Here is a 23,281-nt window from a genome sequence, read left to right as displayed (position 1 = left end):
CTCCTCTTCGGGGTTTTCTCATCCTCGGAGAAGTCACCTCCTCGGAGAAGTCACCTCCTCGGAGAGGTCACCTCCTCGGACAAGGTGGTTAGAGAGAATATCCCCCATGTGCCTTGCACATGGGCTCCATCCTACATCATGAGGTGCCTATAAATAGCACCCACCCATAGCTTTACAAGGGATGGATTTTGGAGATTTTTAACTCTTGGGAAAGAACTAATTTCCCTTCTCCATTATCAACCTTGAGAGTGAAAGTGGGAGATCCATGGGAGAGCCTTGCCATTATTCTATTCTCTAGCCATTTTGCCTTCTTCTTCACCCAATCTCTTATCTCAATCATCTCCTTTGTTGTTGTGTTCCCAAGTTGAGATTATTGAAGAATCTAAGCCTCTCATCATATTCTAGAGAATTCGAAGTTGTTCTTCAAGGATCTTTGAAGATCTTCGAATTTTCCAACTCTTTTCTTGAACCCTCTCCTACAGTATGTTAGTAAAATTGTTAGTATTCCTAGCATTATTGTTTATTTTATTAGCATATTTCTTACTTTTTCCTTTTTTATTTAAAATCTCTACCTAATACCCAAATTAATAATTTAAACAGACCTAATACCCAAATTAATAATTTAAACACAACTTAAAAAATTTTAATTCAAAGTTTTGAGATTCCCTTTGACCCGAAAGGGAGAAAAAAAAAATTATTTACATTTTTTAATTTATTTCAAAGGAAAATTTTAAATTCCCTTTTTAATTGGCTGTTCTTTGTGGCGCCGATGGTGCCGTTTACCATTTATTTACTAAACTTGTTTGGAAGTGCCACTGACTGTACTAATTAAATGATGTGTTCAATTAGTTAAGAAGCAAAGACATTCTAAATAATGTTTTAAATATACATGTATGTATAAAATAATTGGAATGCCTCCTATGTGATTTTTTATGTGCCATGACAAGTCTGTCTCATTATTTTTAAATATTGTCACAACAATTATATATAGATATATATGTATAAAAAAAAAGGGTGATGTACCAATAAGTTCAAAATTAATAACTTATACACTGTTTAGTCCTAAAAATTTTCTTATCGACTGAAAGGTTCCATTACAATGTTTGAAAGATTTCAAACATCGTGAAAAATTACAATAATGTTTCAAACATTAGACTTCAAATATTTAATGTTCATCAGATTTTAATAATGTTTGAAATTATAGAATGAAATATCAGATTCATTTACGATCATGAACATCAAATTTCAATAAACTAATGTTTACCATCATGAACATCAGATTTCAATAAACTAATGTTTACCATCATGAACATCAACATCAGAACATCATGAACAAAACATCATCGAATCTGGGTTTAGATCCCACCGGTAATCGCAGAAAGGCGTCGAATTGGTCCTCTCCGGAGACGTCTTGATCTTCATCCATCTCTGTTATTTGATCATCCTCTGCGAAGAAAACAGAATGATTGGAACCAATAGAAAGGAAGAGGATTGATGTTGCTGATGTTTTTGATGATGTTGCTAATGTAGATCAAGCAATTGGGCGAAATGTGTAGTTCGAATATCAAGAGAAGGAGAGACAAATTGTCTTCATACTGCGGCGGTGAAACGATTGGGCTAGGGTTTTTGGAGGCCGATTTTTGGGTCTTTGAAGTAGATTTAATTGCTGGTGAATTCGAAACTTTCATACTAGGGCTTGTGAGATTGGGATTTGAATTCTCAGAATCTTTTGAGATTTCTGAAATCTTCGATCCATTGGGTTGTGGGTTTGACGATGTTGTTCTTCTCCTACTGGCTCTCTATTTTTCATTTTCTTATTCTTCGCGATGTTTGATGTTTGACGATGTTTTTCTTCTTCGCGATTTAGAATTCTCATCAATTTTTTTAGATGTTGCTAATGTTGAAATGTTGCGATGTTGCTTGAGAGATGAACCGAAGCAGGAGGGTTTGCGTGTATGTGTTGGAGAGAGAGAGAGAGATTCTTACAGAGAGGAAGATGAAGATATGTGACAATGAATGATGAACCAGAACCAGGTTATGTCGGGGATAAGGTTTTCAAGGGAAAAAAATTAATTAAATTACGATGATGTTTGTGATGTTGTCGATTTTTAGTGGTTTCTTGATGATGGTAATTTTTTTTTAAATGAATCTGATGTTTGAAACACCTACAAATATCAAAAATATCGGATGATGTTTGATGATGTTTGATGTTATTTTGATGATGATGTATAAATGGGACTAAATGGTGCATAAGAAAACTTTTAGGACTAAATGGTTCACCTTTTCAGAAAATAAAATTTATGAGTAAATTTTCCAAAAAAAAATTGCATGAATATATATATATATATATAAAATAGGGAGACTTATTTATAAGTCCTTTTTCAGACACTTATGCTAGGGTAAATCCTGTGTAATTTCTTATAGAGTCTCAAGTCCTATTTAGATAGAAATGTATTCACAAGATCCTACATAAACGTAACATAACGTGACATTTACATAAACATAACGTGACACTTACATAAATGTAACGTAACGTGACATCTATATAAACGTAACGTGACACCTACATAAACGTAACGTAACGTGTCACGTTACGTTTTGCAAACTTAATGAGTTTTTATTTTTTAAAATTAAATGTGAAAATGTTGCTGGTTTATGTTGGTGTCACATTACGTTTCATATAAATATGATCTATGGTAACATTCAATTTTCTATACAGGAAATTGAATGTTGCCATAGATCATAGGTGTCACGTTACGTTTATGTAGGTGTCACGTTACGGTACGTTTATGTAGATATGATCTGATCTATGGTAACATTCAATTTCCTATATAAGAAATTAAATGTTGTCGTAGATCATACGTGTCACGTTACGTTTATGTAGGTGTCACGTTACGTTACGTTTATATAGATATGATTTATGATAACATTCAATTTCCTATATATGGTTTTACTATTATTTATGATATTAACAACTAATATTGAGGGTAAATGTGTCAACAAATTTCTTACAGGACTTATGAGAACATAAATTTTTTAATAAGACCATATATAATATAAGTCTCCTTAATAGGACTTATAAATAATTTTCATCATAAAATAAACTAAAGTGATAAAATAACTATGATGATAAATAATATTTTTTTGAAAATAAAAAAGCTAAAGGGGACGGCACTTGAAAAAAATAACAAGGAGATATAGAAAATGGGTGTCAACTTCAAGTCAGTATGATGAAAAAGGGCCACACATAAACCTTCGTGACTCCCGGAAGGCTTGGCGTGGCATCAAAGTCTGTTCCCCACTCCACTCAACTGGAAAAAAAAAATATTCTTTAATAATTTGTGGTGGTATTACATACATCATCAATTAATATTCTAACTAATGTATTAATATTAGTTATGATATTTTTGTTGACTTCACTCATTAATCATATTATAAATACTAAATTTTTTTAAAATTATATCACATCATAATTAATACACTAATTAATGCATATAGTATTACTCATAATGTTGAGAAGCAATGCAAGAAAATTGTTAAATCATTATTGCTAGGTTCCACAATTCAAACACAGAAAAGTATTAAGATACATTATAAGTGTGAGTTTCATAATTTAAATTTCGATCACATATTATTTTTTTTGATATATATTTTTTTTTTTATATTTGAGTTCTTGATTTCTAATATTACTGTAAATATTTGCAAAACTTACGTGTTAGTGTATGTAGTAGTATTCTTGACAAACAAAAATTGTAACATATACTAAATGAGTCATCTTTTATTTTTTGACTAACGAACAAAGACAAATAAATTTATTTTGCACTAATAAAAAAAATTTAATTATGTATATATAAATAATTCCACATGATAATTACCCATCAATGCAATTGCCTGGATCATTTAAATTCAAACTATGAAATTCAATGTACCAACAGATATTTGATCGAGCTATTTGGTGTGTAGTGTGAGGCAGTGTAGTGGTGAAATATAATTATTCATATATATAGCCGGTAGCCCTAGCGATGTGACCCTCAAAAGAAAAGTATTTGGAAGTTCTAAATTGAGAACTTTAAAGAAGCTCTAAGGCCATGTTTGTTAGGGTGGACATGAGCTTGGGATTGGACTAATAGTCCAATAAAATTATTAATCCGATGTTTGGTTAAACAATTGAAGTATGGATTAATTATTTTAAACTTGACTATTAGTTAAGATAGGATACATAATCCAACGGATTCGTAGTCCTAGGACTATTAGTCATGGGAATGCTAATCCAGTCCGCCCAAACAAACATGACCTAAGTGTGTGAGCCTCGTAGTAATAGTAATGTTTTAACGCTTTTTTTCTTTTAAAAAAAAATTCCTACCACATCATTAAAATTACAAAATTAGGAGATGTATCATTACGGGACCCTCAAAATGTGTCTTTATGCAGTTTCGAAGTCTCAAGTGCATTTTGATAATACTAAAATAAATAAAAAAAATGAACTGCCATCATATATCTTGGACAACTAATTCATTCTATGTTTTAACTTTGTGAATTCAATAATTGACTTAGAAAAAACACTGTTTAGTGCGCAAAATTAGAATATAAAATGTAAACAAAAAAATATAATGTAATTGAAATTTATTTCAAATATTATCCACATCACATTTAAAACAATAGTGTTGAAGTTTATCATTTTGCCCATATTTTTTTTTTTTGGTGGTAATTATGCCAACGATTAGTATTATTTACTAAAAACAGCAATGCTAGTGTACCGAATTCTAACCTCTGTTATATTGCATGCAAAAAAAAAAAATAATAATAATAATAATTCTAACCTTCGCTTGATTAGTGGTTACCTAATCCACTTACCTAATTGGAGTAGGATATCAATCAATCATGCTTGCTTAGTACTAGGAGCCAAGGGTTTCTGCTATATAAAGACTTGTGTGGGAGTGATCGAGACTGCATTAATGTAAATCTCATTTCTGTTTCTCTGTCTCGATATATGGATATCCATACAAAGAAAACCCAAAATCAATTGAAAAAGAAGCAAGGAAATTTGATTGAGGAAGTGGAAGAAAAACCAATGGCAGATGATCATCATCATCATCATCATCTATGAATGCTTAGCCAGGTGGGGGAGCTAGAAAGAAAAACAGGGATGATCAGAGCCATCCATGTTCATGTTCTTCTTATAATAGTAGTAGTAGTGGCAGCAGCAGTAGTAGTATTGGTGTGGATCGCAGGAATCACATCCTCCACAGTTCTCCTATTCAAAGGGTCATTCCAAGGACTGTGGGGGGTGGTCTCCTCATTAAAGAGCTTGTTATCTCCACCACCCTATATCTACATCTACCTCCTTCTCAACTTCATCATTCTCTCCATTGCCGCTTCCTCTTCCTCTCCCTCTCCTCTCTCTTTCCTCCGCCGCCATCACCCTTATTCAAACCTCCTCCTCAACAACAATAATCCCAACTACACCTACTTAGAGGAGGAGGAGGAGGAGGATAGCGGTGGTGATGTCGCCTCACAACAACCTCCGATTCCTACTCCATCACCACCACCGCCAGGCCCACCACCAATACTACCAACACAACATTACCACAAGCAAAGCCATTTCATAAAAGCCACCAGCGATGATGATGATACATTGGAGGGAACATGGAAAGCAATTATGGCGGAAGGAGGAGGGAAGCCACGACAGAGCAGTCCACGACTCATCAGGAAGAGCGACCACCGCGATTTTGATGTCGTTCTTCCACGACCACATCCACGACCACGACCACGACCACGACCACTTTCGGATCTGGATTTGGATTCGGTGGAAAAAGCGCAGGCAAATGATGAGGCGTTGACAGCTTGGAAGAAGGAGCTGAGGAAGTCCGAGACGTTCAATGATGCAGGGGTGTCGTCGGTGTCAGCGCGGTGGCGACAAAGGGGGCTGACGAGAGACCACCACCTTAATTTGCTGAGTCATGACGAGTTGAACAGCCGAGTGGAAGCGTTTATCCAGAATTTCAACCACCAGATCCGATTACAGAGACAGGAATCGGAGCAGCGTTTCTTAGATATGATTAATCGCGGAGTTTAGCTTTATTTAACCACCGCTACGCTACCATTTCCATCTCTATTAGTATTCTCATCTCAGCTCATCCAGAGAGACACAACGGTGTGTGATTCCAATTTCCATGTTGCGGATTTAACACTTTACCCATTAAGTTTAGATCCTGTGGTTAGATTATGAACTCCCCCCCACAAATGAACACAAATCCATCCATTATCTGTAATGACACCTTTTTCTATGGGTTTACTACCAGAAATTATGTCATGAGTCTACCAACATTATCCCAAGGCACTGGTGAGGTGATGGTAATTTTAGAGAAATTCAATCATAAAAATGAAAAACATATTTTTGTAGAGATATTTTAACAACATTTGTTTCAAACTTATAGATAAAATTCCTTTATTTAAATATATAATATCAACTAATTAATGTGGACTCTCCATGGACCCTGCATAAGGTTATATCAATCCAATTCCTAAACATTTCTCAACATATTGGCTCTCTGTCTTCCTCACAAATTGTCTTATTTTCATCTCTTGTACAATTCACTCCTGATCATACAAGGAAAATATAGGCGGCAGCCTAAACAAAACGGTGTGAAGTAAGAATATTATAATAAATCAACTGTTAGGATCAAACACACCTAGAAAAATATCTCACACACACAGAGAACACAATATTTACGTGGTTCGGCCCAATGCCTACATCCACGGACAGAAAAGAGAATTTTCACTAAAATGGAGCAAAAATACAAATACAGAGGAGGAGATGAAACTCACTCAACTCACAGCTCTCACTCTCAATTTCTGATGATTCAAACCTCTCCTCACTCATCTCAATTTATAACCAAGAGAGGAGGAGTAGGTGAAGTGCTAGCCATAATTGGCCAAGGTAGTGCCACCCTCACTATCTTCCTTTAGTGAGTTGGTGTAGCCCTCCACCACCTTCTTTTACAACATGGTGCTACCTACACTATGTGAATGGTGGGCTCATTACCATGTGGGTAGTGGATGGAGCCAACAATTCTCCCCCTCCACGCCCACATGGACAACTGACTTCTCAGCTTGGACTGCCAAGACACAGCTCCCCCTGATTGGATGCCCTGTACCCCCTGCTCGGGATACCCTTGCATTACCGTGCAACTCCTTGCATGATGAACACGGGAGCAACTAGAAAACTTCAGAGTGTGACACATCAACATCCTCAATTTTCCTTGCTCGGAGCTTATTTCTGAACAACCAGCCTTTGCTTTCTGCACTTTAGAACAACTTCCCAGCGATCTCATACGCCCGTTGTCTGTGCTGCAATCCCTGATGTTCGGTTCAGTCTCACTTGTACGTCCGTACTGATGTTTGACAGTTAGCCCTTCTGCCAAGACAACTTCCATCGGTCTGTACAAGTTATCACTATGCAACTCCGTGCATAGTGCTCGCACCCCCTTATTGGAGTGCATTGCAACGCTCACTTTGCGACTCGAGATTGCATCCCTCCTTTCCATGCATCTTTTGAGAGGTTGCAAAATGTCTCTAACACGGAAGCAAAAGAAACTCTCTTCTTCACCGGTATAGTCTCTACAGACTTGGTTTCTTTGCTCTGAACTTTCTTCAAGATTGGCTTCACTGGCTCAGCTCTGTGCACCTTTGAACTGCCTCCTTGCGTTCCCGTGCACCGTTTTCGCCATTCCTGATGAAAGCCTTGCTCAATCATACGCTTTGGTTGCGTATGTTCTCTCTTTGTACCCTTCGACTGGCATTTGACAACACTCATCTTTGTCAAAACTTCTCCTTCCAGTCTGTACAATTTGTTGCACAATTTGCCTTGCAACAATTCTTTATCACCTCTGTGTACATGAAGAACCCCGCCACTAGATGAGAAACAATTTCCTTTTAGATCTAGCATACTCAGGGAGATTAGATTCCTCCGTACTCCTGGCACATGTCGGACCTCAGATAAAATTACTTTTCTTCCATCCTTAGTAAGGAATCGCACTGTCCCTATGCCGACAACTCTGTTCACTGTGTTGTTGGCCATCCGGATAATGCTACCGCTGACTCTTCGGTAAGTGGAGAAAAGGTTCCTATCCGCACATATGTGGAACGTACACCCTGAATCCAAAATCTAGCCGGGTGTTTCCAACTCTGACGAGATTATAAGCATCACCTCTTCATCGTCAGAGGAATGCACTGCAACTGCTGTAGTTGAGGGACCTCCGTGTCCCTTAGCCTTCTCTTTGGCTTGTCTGTCCGCCTTCTTCTCTGGGCAATCTCTTATTACGTGATCCTCTTGATCACAGTAAAAACACCTCCTCGTGTTGTCCTGTCTGGACTGTGAACGCCCTCTGCTTTTACTTCTTCCTCTGCCTCTGCCCCTTTCTCTATCTCTGCCTCTACTTTCTGTGACAAGGGCATGGGAATGCTCTCCTTCCATCTCTTTCTTCCTTGCCTCCTCGTTGAATAAGGCGTCTGTGACCATCCCCATGGTCAGCTTCCCTTCGGGTGTAGAATTACTGAGAGAAACCACCAACGTCTCCCAGCTGTCAGGTAAGGAACTGAGTAATAATAATGCTTGCATCTCATCCTCCAACTCCATTTTGATTGATGCAAGCTGGTTCACAAGGCTGTGGAATTCACTGGTGTGTTCAGCAACAGACACACCATTCTTCAGCTTCAGGTTTATAAGCCTTCTCATTATCAAGGCTTTGTTCCGTGCGGTCTTGGACTGGTACATGCCCTCCAATTTCATCCATAGAGCATAGGCGTCTGTCTCTTGGGCAACATGGTGGAACACACTGTGGTCAATCCACTGTCTGATTTGACCGACAGTCTTCCGGTTAGTTTTTATCCAGTCTCCATCCTTGTCTCCATCTGGTTTGACCCCCTTTAGCGCTATAGGGTCAAACAAATCTCTACAATACAGGACATCCTCCATCCGCGGCTTCCATATCGCATAATTAGAAGCGTTCAACCGAATCATCAGCCCTGAAACTGATGTGGATTCCTCCATCATCCAGAAAATAATCTCTGTTTGAAAAATAGGCTTTGCTGTGAAGTCCGGCCTGCTCAAATTAGCCGAAAAAGCAATTCGGATTGCCAAAATAAAAATTGCAAATTTTTTGAAAGCTTATTTGCAAAATCTGACCGTACGGATGTGTCTGAAATATTCCAAATAGTTTGAAAACACTATTGGCTCACCCAAATCGGACCTCAAATGGCTTAGATCAAGCCAAAACAATTTTAACGGTTCAGATCGGCAGAATCTGGTGCGCCTGAGAAGCACCAGATTATTTCTCCGGATCGGCTGGCGTCGGGATGACGTCAGCGGCTCAGTCAGCGGCTCGGTCAGCGGCTGAAGACTCGGCTGGCGCGCGCGTGTTGATGGCGCGTGTATGGCACGCGCTGCTCCCTCAGTCGTCGTCCTCCTTTCGCCGCACGTGGGGCGCGTGGGTGAGATTGGGACCACGCGCCGGTGGCCTGAACGGCGCGTGTCGAGACTGGGACTCACGCGCCAACTTCCAGGGGCGCGTGAGGGAGCGTCCGGCCTCCGTTGGGTGTCTACTTTATATTTCTGGACTCCTCTCGTCGAGCCCTTGCTCCTGGTATGCTCAAAATCTGATTTCGAGCAATACGATTTCTGGGCAGTTTCGAAACAACACTCTGTTTTTCCGAAAAACGTACAACTTAGCTCTGATACCACTTTGTTAGGATCAAACACACCCAGAAAAATATCTCACACATACAGAGAACACAATATTTACGTGGTTCGGCCCAATGCCTACATCCACGGACAGAAAAGAGAATTTTCACTAAAATGGAGCAAAAATACAAATACAGAGGAGGAGATGAAACTCACTCAACTCACAGCTCTCACTCTCAATTTCTGATGATTCAAACCTCTCCTCACTCATCTCAATTTATAACCAAGAGAGGAGGAGTAGGTGAAGTGCTAGCCATAATTGGCCAAGGTAGTGCCACCCTCACTATCTTCCTTTAGTGAGTTGGTGTAGCCCTCCACCACCTTCTTTTACAACATGGTGCTACCTACACTATGTGAATGGTGGGCTCATTACCATGTGGGTAGTGGATGGAGACAACATCAACATCCACCTAATATAACACATCACTCATAATATTCATCGATGCTTCGTTAATTAGTTCACATTGATCAAATACTTTTAAAACTAAGCTTGGCCCCTAACAATGTACAATGACTTGCGATTATATAAAAAATACAAATTCAACATTATCATCCGTGCTAAGAGCTACAAAATAAAAATATATCCAATAATCTTCTCTAATCACTCATATCAATCTATTAAAACTTTCCCACTTTCCTAAACATGATTCGTTCATTGCTGAACTTTGAAATGTGTTCGTCAACGTCATTAGGATCTGATTGGGGGTCCTAAAATGGTGGGATATTGAAGAAAAATGTATTCGTTATTATCCTTAAATGACATACTAAAGTAAGCCTCATCATTTGACCCAAAGACCCGCGGCTAGATGAATTTTTTTTTTTTTTTTTTGCCTTCATATTCTATCCAATAAATTAATAATATTACATAACATGTAACTCCCTATTTCTTATGCACATATGAGTCAAACCAGGAAGAGGGTAAATTAAATTAATTTTTTTTTTCAAAATGAAATATTTGAATGTGTAAATTCAAAATGCACAATATAAAATTCAAGCACACATTAATTTTTTAGGTATGTTATTGTGCATGAATTATGTGCACAAATCATATATGGCTGGAGTTGAAATTGCTACATTATATTTTTTTGGTCTGTTGTGTGATAGGTTTGTTTGTGTGTTTCTAAACATCTATCTATACTATTATAAAGTGAACAGGAACTTTGGTGTCCTGAAACTTTACTCTCTTCATGTCATGTGGCAGTATTTTTTATTTTTTGAAAAAAATTTAAACAAAGAGATGGGCAAGACTTGAACCCATGACTATGGGTTTAAGCACTACAAGAAATGTCGCTTTTGGCTACCAAAATATTGGTCGCCAAAAGTCCAAAATTTGGTCGCCGAAACCATTTAGCGACCAAAATTTTTTGTCGCTAAGCTCGTCGCCTTTACCCTGTCGGCGATAGTATTGGCGACTAAAATTTGTTTAGTCGCCGAAAGTGTACACATTTGGCTACTAATCTTAGTTTAGTCGGCAAAAGATATGTTTCCGCCACTAAAGTATTAGTCGCCGAATGTGACTTTTGGCTACTAACATTCGTTTGGTCGGCGAATGTGTTACTTTTTGCTACGAAAGAATTAGTCACTAAAAGTTAACATTTGGCTACAAATCCATACTTAGTCGGCAATAGTGACATTTCGGCTACTAATTTTTTAGTCACTAAAAGTTCTACATGAAAATTTTAACCAACTATTCCTTACTTTTTGCTACCAAATGTTTTAGTCGCCAAATGTTTTTGCTACTAAATTATTAGTAGCCAAAAAATTCCAACTATGTATTTGGCTACCAAAATATTTGGTGGCCAAATATTTTCTATTTTTTTTTTTTATTTTCCAAAAAAATTCTAAACAACCTACATCCATGTTTAATACAACATGTACGTACATAACCCAGGATTCAATATAACCCATCAACGCTAAATATATTATCAAGCATTCAACAACGTGCACACATTCTAGTTCCAACCATCCAAAACATTAAAAATAAACGTCCAATTCTATATATAATACAAATTCCATACGAACCAAGTCTAATCCAACGTCAATAATTTCATTTCATACATAATACAGGACTAACCAAATTAATTTCCAAAAAGGACATATGTACCACATGTCCTAACTTAAACTTGTTTGTCAGAATCTATCTTTTACATACATATTTTAAGCAGATTATATGAAGGCTTATAAATACTAGACTAGGCACAAGTGCAAAAAAATAGTGAATGTTTCGATTTCTCTCAGCATTATCAAACCAAAGAATCTTTCTGAATCATGGCAGCGCAGCCATCATTGTCCGTTTTGCAGCCTCACGCTTCATCTCTGCTGCTTTGCCACTGCCACGGAAGTACATGTAAACATCCTGCATAATATAAATAAAATGAAAAACTAATAAGATTAATACCAAGTGAAGCTAGTTCCACTAAATAAAAATGGACATTTGCACTCCCCAGTTTGACATCCACTAAATTAGCCTATCTCTATGCATAAAAATAGTAAACAGGTTCAACATCCACTAAATTAGTCTGATAAAGTCAACTTACCCCAGTTTGAGGGGTTTAATGAATGAAGAGCATTACAACAACAACAACCCACAAAAATCATAAATAAAAATGGAGATTTATATATAGGTGGGTGAAGAGAAAAAAAATAACTAACATATGAGAAACAAGCGACATTTGCACTCCCATAATATTCAAGCTGGTAATGATGAACATAGTAAAGGCCAGAAATATTCTATTTAGAAGGCAAACAATTTAGCATTTGCAGTTTGCTTCCTAAGGTAAGACAGAATCACATTAAAAGCATTGAACAAGCTTCAAGAAATTTTGTAATTGAAACCAAGTGTATTTGGATTTACGTCACATTGGGACTGATAATGATGTAAATGATAGCTAACTCTCATGCTTGTAGTTTTGTCTCCTTTTTGACTTCACTGGCAATATGGACACCAACCCAACCTCACCTCTTGTTTTGTATAGTCAAAAATGATAATATATATATATATATATATATATACTAGCGTATGCCCGTGCCTAAAGGCACAACGTAAATAATATTAAGATTAAAATACAATGGTAATTTATTTTGATGATATAATTTGTGGATTAAATTTTATAATAACTAATCATCCTTAAATTTTAAAAATTTGTAATTATATCAAGTGATATCAAGGGCAACAGTGATATCAAATTTTTTTGTAACTAATTATATCAAGTGATTATATCAAGTGATATCAAAATTTGTAATCAAGTGATATCTTTCTTGTTATTTCATCTTTCTTCTTTATTTCTTCAAATACCAAAACAAAAAATATTTTTAGTATTACTTCTTTAAATAAGCATGCACACAAATGAACACGTACTTCCGATCATCATCTTTGGACTCTAGTTCTTTAATCCACATGCTCTTACAAAAATTTTATCCTGGCTCTCTCTTACAAAAATTTAGTGGTTTTCCACATTTAGTTGTTATGATTTAGGCGGCAGTTTTTTTTTCTTGGAGCAACAACTGCTGTTCAATAATAATTTAAGGATGAATAATAATTTAAGGATGATTGCCTCAAGTTTGGTTTATGAGACTGGAGATACTTTTTTCATGATTATTTTGGTTAAATCACATTATCAATAACATGTATGGTGTTGTTGAAGGTGATGTATTATTTCCCATTTTTGATATAACAGGAGGTACAAAAACTACACCTACCATATTGGAGGCAGAAATTGTGTGCTTTTACAAATGACTACACCATGATTTATAGTAGCAGAAGCAAAACAATTCCAAACCAATATGAAAGACTCATATAATTTTGATGCCCATATAATTTTGCTAAAATCAGATTTGATAACAAAAACTTAAAGCAAGATTTTTTGATGCAAAACAAATTTGATCGATGCAGTGCTATATCATGTGTAAAGCAGCTTAGACCTATAATTCTCTCCTATATTTTTCTCTAATATTACTGTTTCATATGCCTGGATAAATAAGACTATGCACAAGAAGGTACAGTTTCAGCTTGCCAAGCTTCTATGCTGCAGAACTTACATTATTAGATGCACAGAGTTGACCTGGCAATGAAGGCAAATCCTTGTGAACAGGGGCACCCTTTATCATCTTCACTTCACAGTTTCCACCCGATCCGGGTGGGGCTTGGATTTTCCCATCAATTGACAATTCTGGGAAGCCCCAATCTTTAGTTGGGTTTGAGGAATCATAAGTTGACAAGGAGGCCAAGTATTTTGCACTAGGACTCCTCAACTTATACACCTGCCCTGAAAAAAGAAAATTTAAGTCATATCAATTATAGTCATTAACACCAAATTAGGGGAGAGAAGTGAAACAGTGCAAATTGAGAAAAATCAAAATGACTTAAAATTTAAAAATAGAAGTGACAGTAGAACATGTTAGGGGGAAAAAAATTATTATATCAAAAGCACTCAAAAAACGCAACCAGATTCTTGTCTAAAAAGCTTCAAAGAGATTAGAATTTGACATCATAAAGAAGCTTCACAATGTAGCATTTTCTACATGAAGAATATGTAAGCTACAATTCACACTACTATATTCTGTTGTTCAACCAGATTATCACTTGGTGGTAACAATGAAAATATGAAAAATGATGTCAATAAAGTAACCAATTAACAAGAAATGCAAAGAATTCTCCATCCTATTCTGAAGTATGTGGCTATGGAAACAAAATACACACTTCACATATTTTGAAGTACATAGTATAAAATTTTCATCTGTGACTCAATCCAAGAAATCCAAGCAGTATATTATGAAGTACACAGTATATAATCTTAGAATGTAAAAAAAAAAAAAAGAATTGATTGAATAATGGTTCCACCATACATGTACATTTATTTTTCCATTGCATGCTGGGTCTTTAAAAGCTCAGGTTTTCATGAATCCTTGTAACAGACAGATTATAGAGTACAACTGCCCATCTAATAAAGAAATTAAAATATCAGACCCAAACAAGTACATGTACTTAGAGTTAGTACCTGAACTACCAATGATGTTAGAGGCAAAGGAGAATCAGCAGAAGGTCCCACAGCAAATGCTTGAGCCATCCTCTCAAATTCACTGTTTACTAACTCATCATCAAAGTGCAATGTGCAATGTGGAAACATTTTGGCAGTTCGTAGGTTCTTCAACAGCTGTCACACCCTCCCTGAAATAAATAATTATTCTTTATGATAAACAAGAGAAAAATGTAAAGAAGTGAATCCCAAAAGGTAAATTCAATAACTACCTGAAGTTCCCAAGCATAAACCCCGCAGTTGGTTTTCCCTGTACAGAATATCCAACTGAAAATTTACACTTGTTACGGTATCCATTTACCATGGTGATTCGACTATACCCTCTAGTTTGCATGGAAGACCCCCTGCTCCAAAATACAATCAGAGGATAGCATCTGAAACTATAATAAAAATAAAGAGCACAGTTTGCATCTCCATAGAGCAATGAAGAGTGTTCCAATCACATGAGCTCAATGAGCTCAATGCATAATTCTTCCCCAAAATGTGCTATCAATTAGTGTTTACCAAGAGCATTTGAATTTGGTGCTATCAATTTGTTTTGCTATTATAGCTTTATATATACATACATACATATATATATATATATTTACAGTAAAGTAGACTTTGCTAAACTATGTAAGCAAATTTTAGTAATTTTAGTCAAGCAAACTTTAGTTTTCAGTGAACGAAAATATAGAGAGAGCCTCATCTTGAGAGTTTGCTTAGGGCCCCAAAAAGTTCACAGTCTGCCCTGATTTTGAGCTAAGAGGAGCACGAAAACATATATAAACAAACACATACACTAAAAGATTATACCCGGAGGACATTGAATCCTTAATTTCCATAAATAAAATACGCCACTGGACCGTAATGATAAAAAACTGCACACTATAAATGCACTCACATGTAAATAACTAAACTGCAATCGGAATCAAATTGATAAGGAAATTCTATAAACTAAAACGAGCTCATCATGGAAACTTTCACAACAAATTTCAAGTATTTTGGAGCTGACCCAGGTGATCATTTCAACCCATTAACAAAACACAAACGATTACGTAGAGTAATTTCAAGAAAACAACAAATTATGCCTCCAAGTTACAAAGACATATATATATATATATATATATATATATATATATATATATATACGTTTATAGAATTCCCAATATATATAATCAAGAAAACATCCATTTATACCTCCGACGTGAATCTGTGGTGACTCGGCAAAGATCATCGATGGAGGAGGAAGAAGGCAAAATTCCCAAATCTATACACCACTGGACCCCTCTGAGCAAGGGGCGTCCGAGCTCGCCAGTGTCAAGAACAGAGCTGCTATCAGAACAGAGCTGCAAATGGAAGACGAAAACCCTAGAGGCTGAAATTAGGGGAAGAGAGACTGAAAGATAGAGAGAGGACAAAATAGAGAGAGGACATACCTGCCGTACCCGACGACGATGGAGACAAAGGCGAGAGAGAGAGCTGGAGGAGGGCAGAGATGTGAGAGAGTGAGAAAGAGAGAGAAAGAGAGAGAGTCAAAGAGTGAGAGATAGAAAAACGAAATCTGAAATCTGAAGCCAATGAAATCGAAAATCTTAAACCTTTCTTTCCCGACCAATTTTTGTAGTCGCCAATGAAATTTCCCTCCGAAGTTTCCCTCCGAAGTCTGTAGCACAATTTTAAAATTTTGTAATTATAATCGCCGACTAAAATTTAGTCGGTAAAAAATATATTAAAAATATATATTAAAACTAACAAAAAAAAATTTAAATAAAAGTAACAAATATATTAAAATTATATTTAAATAAAAATATAAGTAATAAATATTTAAATAAAAATATAAGTAATAAAATTAAAAATTAAAAATATTAAATTATCTTAAATATTTGCCCTAATATTTTTTTTACTAAAAAATATAATAATATATTTTATAAATTTTATAAATTTACTCATAAGTCATGAGTGAATTTGTTTTACACACTTTGCCCTCATTTTGATAATGAAATTTTTTTCAAACTTTTTAAATATATGTTTTGTGTCTGTGCAATGATTATTTCATTAGTACTGGTAATAATATTGAAAAATTTATTAAAATGATAAATAATTGGGATATTTTGTCTTTTATTTGTGAATTTTGATTTATTCTTAATTTATTAGTGTTATTGAAATATGATGATGTAAAAAGAATAAATAGTTTAATTGTACTTTTTAAAAATAATAAATTTAATATTAAAAATTAAATTCATCAGACTGACCTGTAACTATGCCTTTAAATTTTTGCAATGTAAAACTATCGACAAACAGACAATAACAAGTTGCCCATTTTAGCATACCTTTCGCGTGAGGGTGGTGGCAGCTGCAAGGCAAGCATGCATAGAGTAAGTGGGTCTTCAATAGATGGCTTTGATTGCCTACCAAAATCTTATAAATCGTACGCTAAAGATAATAGAAATTAAAATCAATGTGAAAATTGATTCATTTTGGCCAGCTTCATTTACATGTATAAAATAAAATAATAGATCTTCAAAGTTCAAACACAGTAAAGACTAAGTAATTGAATTTCATTTAGCACCCTTTGAAATTTTTTAAATAAAATATGGCAAGTTCCAATTTCTTGTATAAAAATACAGTTAAAAAATTCCCAAATTTTGGATTTTATTTAGGTTTACCCAAGACATAAAATGTAATTGATACAGCAATAAAAAGTTCATAAGCAAAAACCATCCGCTGATCTCGTTCAGGATCAACCTCCGTCTCTGCCACTTCTTCCTTTTTCTCTTTATACCGTCTGCTAAAGAAAAAAAAAATCTTAAGTATTATCCCAACTTGATCCATAAATAACAATAAATCTGCTTCAGTTAAAGAAGGGTAAGTCAAAAGAGTGGAACAAACTAACGAACCATAACTAAGGAAAATACATTTGGTCCTTGAAAAAATTAAAGTACTTAAGCAGCAAAATTCCTCGAGTTACTATGCAAAAGAGGAAAGAAAGAAAAAAATATATATATGTATGTCAATCCACATCAAGGAAGTCAAATATATACTCAATGCAAGTTATTCTTCATATGTAATTCATACATTTCAAGCATATAAACCTATAATTGAATAAATATACATATATATATATATATGTATAGAGAGAGAGAGAGAGGAGCTAACCCAACGTCGTCGCAGTAGAGACGATTGATGAGGACATCGCCGTGGAGATTCAAGTAGTATATGGCGGAAGCAGCCACTGGCATGGTCTCCGATCCAATGGATCCAATATTCAGAATGCTGAGGCCGATCGAAAACAGATCAACTCAGATCTAGGGTTTTGCCCAGCAGATTCGTCGGCCAATGAGGACCTGTCTTCGTTCGATTTTGTGGTCTCGCGATTCAGAGTTTCGCAAAGAATACGAAGAAAACACTACTTACTCTGTTTCTTTGTGAAATGGTGGAGAGAGAGAGAGAGAGAGAGAGAGAGAGAGAAAAGAAAGAAGTAATAAAGTTTCCCTTCGAAGTTTCCCTCAGATATGAAGCACAATTTTTAAATTTTGTAATTATAATCGCCGACTAATATTTAGTTGGTAAAAGTAAAATAACAACTTCAAAAAAAATTAAAATAAAAGTAACAAATATATTAAAATTATATTTAAATAAAAATATAAGTAATAAAATTATAAATTAAAAAAAGGCAAAAATTAAATTATCTTAAATATTTGTCCTAATATTTTTTGTACTGAAAAATATAATAATATATTTTAAAATTTTATATTCTTATATTTTCTTATATTCTTATATTTTTAATAAAAAATTTTGAGCCAACTCAACACGTGTTTTTTTTTTTGGGACTCCTGCATGACTAACTAGGCACTAATCAATTTTTTAGAATTTTAGAACATGCAATATGTATATTTTCTCATAGATAACGATAGATGAAGAAATCATGTGTCAAGTGAATTTAATTAATTTATTATTCAGTTGTAACTAGCAGTCAAAATCATTTTCTCAAGCATATCTAAGCAGTCAAAATCATTAACGCATAACTAAAAAATATATACGCACAGCCCCAGTTTAGGCCTTCAGTTCAATTAGCATTAAATCGCCAATTACTTTTATAGATCCCTCAAATTTAAAAAAAAATATATCTAAATTAAGTGAATTAAGTGAGTACTTACTTTGTATTTTAAAAAAATCACAAATATTTTCTTTTTTAAATATATCTAAATTAAGTGAGTCTAAAAAATAAACAAATTTGCTTAAAATATTTAAAAAAGTTGAAAAAATTAATTATTAAAAAATTAAGAAAAATTTTAAAATCTGAAATAATATCAATAAGTCTTACAAATCAGATTTATTTACTTATAAGTCATGAGTGAATTTTTTTTACACACTTAACCCTCGTTTTGATAATGATATTGAAAAATTGAAAATTTTATTTAAATGATAAATTATTAGATTTTAAAAATATTCATTACATTTTAATAATATTACATTTTAATAATATTAATTTTTCATTACAACCCCACATAAATTTCCATTACCTAAAGGAACACTTTACCATTATTAAACAATCGGCTACCAAACTATTTAGTAGCCAAAAGTAGGTCTTTGGCGACTAAAAAGTAATTTAGTCGGTGAACCCTTGTTTTTGGCGACTAAAATTTTGGTCGCCAAAGGTATTTTATAATTTTTTTATTTTCATTCGGCTACCAAACTATTTAGTAGCCAAAAGTAGTCCTTTGGCGACTAAAACGTAATTTAGTCGGTGAATCCCTTGTTTTTGGCGACTAAAATTTTGGTCGCCAAAGATATTTTATAATTTTTTTATTTTCATTCGGCTACCAAACTATTTAGTAGCCAAAAGTAGGTCTTTGGCGACTAAAAATTCTTTTAGTCGCCAATTGTATTTTTTTTAGCTACTAAATTTTTTTTAGTCGCCAATAATCAACATTCCCCTACTAAAAAAAATTAGTAGCTAAAAGGTTGACTTTTGCCGACTAAAATTAATTTTGGTAGCCAATTCCCACACTTTTGGCGACTAAATTTGTTTTGGTAGCCAAAAATGGTCGGCAAAAATGTGTTTTCTTGTAGTGAAGTACGAGAACTCATACCACTTAAGCTAAGTACACATTATAATATTAATTTCATTATTATTATTTTTTATTCCTACTTATTTAAATTGCACACACATCGTGTGTGCCACCCACTAGTATATTAAAAGTAGACTGATCAATGAAATTACGGCATATGCAATCCAGGACACCAACTCATAAGCAGCAGAATGTTTTATTACATCAACATTTGTGAAGTGAATGGGGTCGGGTGAGTGAGTAAGTAAGTAGTACGAGATCAGGACATGATGATCATTCTTGATTCATTCAATTCACACAAGAAGAAGTGAATTTAATGATGAAAAAGAGAGCGAGAGAGAGAATGAGAATGTACTGACTAGGTCTTTAGAAAATACTAGCAGCTAGTGCAGCAATCAGTGGCAACATGCAGAAGCAGCAGCGAAGAAAGAAGCCAATGCCTAGTTCAACTCCTCCGGAACACTGGCCATGTGGAGCAGGAGCACATTTATCATGACCATTACGACCATGATCATCAACTGACGGCGGAAGATCACGATCATGGTCATGATCATGATGACGAGGAGATGATTTGGTTGAATTAGATGTCAGCGGAGGTGGAGGATGTCTTTGGCGGCCATGGTCAGGAGGTCTCGGTCTGCCTCGTCGATGGCCGTCTATTGTGCTGCCGTCCCCACCGGCGGAGGGTGTTATTGTTGTGCCATTGGGATTGGGATTGGGATTGGGGTTGGGTGGAGATGAGGAGGGCGGAGGAGAGAGGCGGAGGAGGACTTGGACTTCAAGTTTGAGTCCCCTGGCACAGTAGTTGAGTCGGCCGCAGATGAAGTACCTGCTTATCCCACCTTCCTCCAGTTGGACCACTGTCTCCCCATCACTGTACGCTCTAATAGGGTCCGTTATCCGACACGTGGGATAATCCGCTTCGTGCACCTCCAGCACATCATGAGTAGGCCGGTACCTGAACACTGCCACAAATATCACAAAAATAAATAAATAAATAAATACATGCCCCCCTCAACCTCAAGTCCTTATCCCTCTTTAAAAAAAAAGAAAAAATAAAAAAGAAAAAAAGTGATTGAGAGCCCTTCCAACCACCCTCATCAACCCCACACCCACATAGTAAGTGGTGATTGGAGAAGAAAGAAAAAAAAAAAAAAAAAAAAATTAGCCAATCAAAAAAAGAGAGAGTTAAAAGAAGTGCCTCGGGCTCCAACTCATTTTCTTAAAAAAAAAAAGAAAAAAAGAAACCCAAGTCCTTTACATTTTCGTTACTCCAATAAGCTAGGGAGCCCAACAATTTTTGGGCCACGCATGGGGATTGGGCTTTAGGGAGCAATTTATTAGGTGTTTATATTTTAAAAAATCTGACAAGCAATAATGTGGTAGTATATTTTTGTAAAATAATAATAATAAAAAACTTTAATTACAAATATTTATTCTAAAATAAAAAGTATACACTGAAAAATCTTCTTCATAAATACTTGTATGTCATCTTTTTTCATATAGAAATTTGCTAGTTGTGTATTTTGTAGTTCGAAATAGATAATTATCAGTGGTGCTATATGTACTAATTAATATACTAATCAGTGTATTAACTTATCTTATGACATTGTTATTTTAAAATTATGACTCCATCCATTATATAAATTACAAAGATCTAAAATTTTTAAAATTATGTCATGTCATTTATTAGTATATTAATTGATATATCAATTAGTACATATAACATTATTCAACAATTATAACAAGTAAGATGTTTTCACAACACACCAAGTTTGCCCTTCGAAACATTAATACATCATTGTTTACAATGGGGGCTTTCTTGTAATTATATATTTTCCTTTATAGGATCTCCAACACCACACCACCAAGCATGTCAACCTATGCGCATCTTAGCAATAACGGAACACTAATAAAGCAGTTAGTTACAATGAAATCGAAGAGAAATGTTAGGGATGATAAAAAAAAAAAATTATAAAAATGATCATGAAAGATTTGTAATTCTTACATTATTTTAATTAGTTTGTGGTGCTTTATTCTAAGTGTAATTCAAAGGTCGTAAATCTTTTATGATCATTTTCATGAAAGACTTTTCATGATACCTAGCATTGCTGGAAATTGAACGAGCTGTGCATTGAGCGCAGCAATGTTAGGTATCATGAAAAATCTTTCATGAAAATAATTATGAAAATTTTGTGACCCTTGAATTACACTTAGAATAAAGCACCACACACTAATCAAGGTAATCTAAGGATCCTAACTCTTTCATGATCGTTTTTATGAAAAAAAATTTCATGATCCCTAAATTTTCTCTTGATTGCATTTCTGATGGTTCTGATCATACACACATATATGCTAGGTATCATGAAAAACCGTTCATGAAAATAATCATAAAAGTTTTGTGACCCTTGAATTACACTTACAATAAAACACCAGACACTAATCAAGGTAATTCAAAAATCATAAATCTTTCATAATCATTTTCATGAAAAAAATTTTATGATCCCGAACTTTTCTCATATATATATATATATATATAGAGAGAGAGAGAGAGAGTGAGAGAGAGAGAGAGAGAGAGAGAACCTAGATTGTCGCCTTCGTAAAATGTGAAGGCAGCAGCCCAAGCAGGGAGGTCGGATTGAGGGTCCCAACCAGTAGGACCTCCGACGGAGTGGTTGGTGGTTGCAGAGACGCAACGGAACAACACCGACGATATCACGATCACTATGATCGCCTTCACTGCCCAACCTGGTCTCAGTCCTTCCATTTTTAATTTCCTCCTAACCAAACACTATTCGAAATTCAATACTTCCATCGCCTGACCGACCAATATAGATATCCGAATTCAATATATATATACACACACTTGTACGTGTAAAAACAATGAAGAAAACTATAAAAAAAAAAAAAAAACACTGTTAGGGCTAATGAAATCAGAGAGAAACAATGAATTGCTTGCCCCAAGAAAAGCTTGCTATGTATGGCTGAAGATCAAACACTCACATCTATATAACGAACACAAGATTCGTCTAAGTTGTTGTTGCCAACTCGATTTCTCATGCATTTTCTTATTGTATTGTATATCAAAAAATTCTTGAAAGCTCATGATATAAGAACAGCAAGAGAAACTTCAAAGGAAATGTACGCATTACTACAAATATATATATATATATGCACAAGATACTTTAATTCTGAAAGAATGGATTCATCTGAGTCAAACATACACACACACACACACATATATATATATAAATATAGTGAGAAGATTACCAAATTGATATTCGATGATATATCGTTCCGACTTTGTTAGGTATAGAATGCACCAAACAGTATATACTAGTAGTTACTACTACTTCCAACTGCAAATTCAAGCAGTAACAGCGTCGTCATTTCCATATTTCAGTACTAAGATTGATCAGAAGAAGATGCTTCCATACCTATATGTGCGC

The 23,281-nt window shown here is 35.0% G+C and overlaps 2 protein-coding genes and 1 long non-coding RNA gene across 3 annotated transcripts; all 3 read right to left on the bottom strand.

Moving 5' to 3' along the window:
- Positions 1–11,716: 11,716 nt before the first annotated feature.
- On the bottom strand, positions 11,717–14,909 carry LOC114267075 (uncharacterized). Its single transcript, XR_014358066.1, has 3 exons — positions 14,740–14,909; positions 13,781–14,007; positions 11,717–12,098 (listed from the first exon to the last, which is right to left on the bottom strand). It is a non-coding gene; the product is annotated as an uncharacterized LOC114267075 (long non-coding RNA).
- A 77-nt stretch (positions 14,910–14,986) lies between these two features.
- Positions 14,987–17,338, bottom strand: LOC145814845 (uncharacterized). Its single transcript, XM_082911836.1, has 5 exons — positions 17,091–17,338; positions 16,359–16,423; positions 16,197–16,239; positions 15,958–16,106; positions 14,987–15,122 (listed from the first exon to the last, which is right to left on the bottom strand). Exons 1-5 carry the CDS (start codon positions 17,130–17,132, stop codon positions 14,987–14,989), a joined length of 435 nt encoding a protein of 144 aa, XP_082767962.1. The 5' UTR covers positions 17,133–17,338.
- A 2,674-nt stretch (positions 17,339–20,012) lies between these two features.
- Positions 20,013–22,617, bottom strand: LOC114280777 (uncharacterized). Its single transcript, XM_028223162.2, has 2 exons — positions 22,416–22,617; positions 20,013–20,797 (listed from the first exon to the last, which is right to left on the bottom strand). The coding sequence occupies exons 1-2, from the start codon at positions 22,597–22,599 to the stop codon at positions 20,199–20,201; spliced, it is 783 nt and encodes a 260-aa protein (XP_028078963.1). The 5' UTR covers positions 22,600–22,617; the 3' UTR covers positions 20,013–20,198.
- Between the last annotated feature and the right edge of the window lie 664 nt (positions 22,618–23,281).

Source organism: Camellia sinensis, unplaced genomic scaffold (assembly GCF_055761805.1).
Source record: "Camellia sinensis isolate YWXY unplaced genomic scaffold, ASM5576180v1 Unanchor13, whole genome shotgun sequence".
In the NCBI taxonomy this organism is placed as follows: Eukaryota; Viridiplantae; Streptophyta; class Magnoliopsida; order Ericales; family Theaceae; genus Camellia; species Camellia sinensis.
Note: the sequence above shows the minus strand (reverse complement) of the source record. Positions and strands in the feature narration are given on the sequence as shown.